General features: G+C 51.4%; 1 protein-coding gene across 1 annotated transcript; it reads left to right on the top strand.

Moving 5' to 3' along the window:
* Nucleotides 1–669: 669 nt before the first annotated feature.
* On the top strand, nucleotides 670–1,273 carry LOC308616374 (Golgi-associated RAB2B interactor protein 3-like; the record flags this gene model as incomplete). The annotated part of the gene is made up of 2 exons (XM_081232626.1): nucleotides 670–1,200; nucleotides 1,247–1,273. The coding sequence occupies 2 exons, from the start codon at nucleotides 670–672 to the stop codon at nucleotides 1,271–1,273; spliced, it is 558 nt and encodes a 185-aa protein (XP_081088752.1).
* Between the last annotated feature and the right edge of the window lie 491 nt (nucleotides 1,274–1,764).

Here is a 1,764-nt window from a genome sequence, read left to right as displayed (position 1 = left end):
ACAATAAAAACAGTTTCTAAAACTGTAAAAAAAAAAAACCACAAATATAAAAAGTTAGCCTCCTTGAAAAGAGAAAATGGGTGAGAAAATTCTCCATATCCTGGAAATGACAGTACCAGTGGGACTCTGACAGGTAGCAGCACTCTTTCTAAGTTCCTGCCAGCACTGGGCTGTATACGCTGGGGGCACAGAGAACAGCAATCCCCATAGGATGCCTGCCCTTAGCAAGTACACGGTCCACTTCCAGGATTTTATCCCCAGGACATCATTCAGCAGAAGCGCCAAGATGATGGAGATCTGTAACAACAACAAGACTGGAAGCCACCCAGATATTTACAAGAGCAGGAGGGTTTTCTCAACCTTTTGAGTAGAAAGACTATCCAGCCTACCCACACCTATACCCTGGCAGGGTCAGCCTGTTCCCTATGGACATGGTGGTTGGTTTAGGGGGAGGCTGGTGAGCCTGCCCCAAGGGGGTGGGGACTTGGAGGCTCAACAAAGGGGTGTGCGATGTGATGGTGACGGGTCACAAAGGACTTGCGGTATAAATATGGTCGGGCCAAGAGACTCTGGCAGAGTCCTGCAGGGAGGTGACGAGTTGCTTTCGTTCCCTCTCTCTCTCCGAGACTCAATTTGTGGCTGGTGGCTCTGTCTTGAACGAAGAGAGCCATGAGCAGTGAGAGTTTACCTCATTACACGGCCAATAGCTACTGTTCAGTGGGGGTGTTGAGGACCTCCATGGGGGTCCTGCAACGACAACTGTACGAGGGAGGAGAGTATGACATTTTCAAGTACGCTCCCATGTTTGAGAGCGACTTTATCCAGGTCAGCAAGAAAGGAGAACTGATTGACCTAGACAACCGCGTCCGAAGGGTGACTGTGGGTGTCGCATCCACCAGCCCCCTCTTCCCACTACCTGACGTCATGCTGCTGGCCCGAACAACGAAAGTCTGTGAAGAGCATGTCAGACGCGCCGGGATCACCAAGGGGAGAGGTTGCAAGCCCGTGAAGACCCTAGAGCTCACCAGGCTGCTTCCCTTGAAGTTTGTCAAGATCTCCATCCACAACCGTGAGAAACAGCAGCTGTGCCTGAATCTTGCTACCGGCCGGACTTTCTATCTGCAGCTGTGCCCCTCTTCCGATGCACAAAAAGACCTCTTTTCCCATTGGGAAAAGCTTGTCTATATCCTGAGACCACCGGTAGACAGTTACAGCAGTACCCCGATGCTCCAAACTGGAGATGCAGCGACTACAGAGGATGCCAAAATCCTAGTGGGAAGCACCCACAGAGACTCAAGAACACGGGGCAGGGTGCTTTGGGAGAGCAGGGCAAAGCTGGTCCTTCATAGCCTTTGGTGCTCTCTGAGACTCACCTGGGAAATACCTTCTATTGTTGAAAAGGGTCAGGGACAAACGAGCTATCACTATGGGATTCACCACACTGGAGAGGTTCCGAGTGCTTCTCCACCTTGTCCCACAGGGCTGAATTTCAGAGAGACCTTAGGTATCATTATCAGCTGCACTGGTCTCCTCACCAGGGCTGTAATCCCTCCTACAGCATCCTGACTGTCTGGTCTCTTCTTGAACACTTACCCCAGCCCAGGTAGTCTCATCAGTTGTGGAACATCATTCACAGTTAGGAAGTCCTTCCTTCATCGTGTCTCCCCGTGACGCCGACATGCTGATTCAAATCAGCCCAACCCGTGGAGTCACCAAAATGCAGAAGGTGTGCATCCCTTGACCCGGGAACCCCACTTCTAGGAG

Source organism: Mesoplodon bidens, assembly GCF_964165515.1.
Source record: "Mesoplodon bidens genome assembly, chromosome: 4".
NCBI classification, from domain to species: Eukaryota; Metazoa; Chordata; class Mammalia; order Artiodactyla; family Ziphiidae; genus Mesoplodon; species Mesoplodon bidens.
Note: the sequence above shows the minus strand (reverse complement) of the source record. Positions and strands in the feature narration are given on the sequence as shown.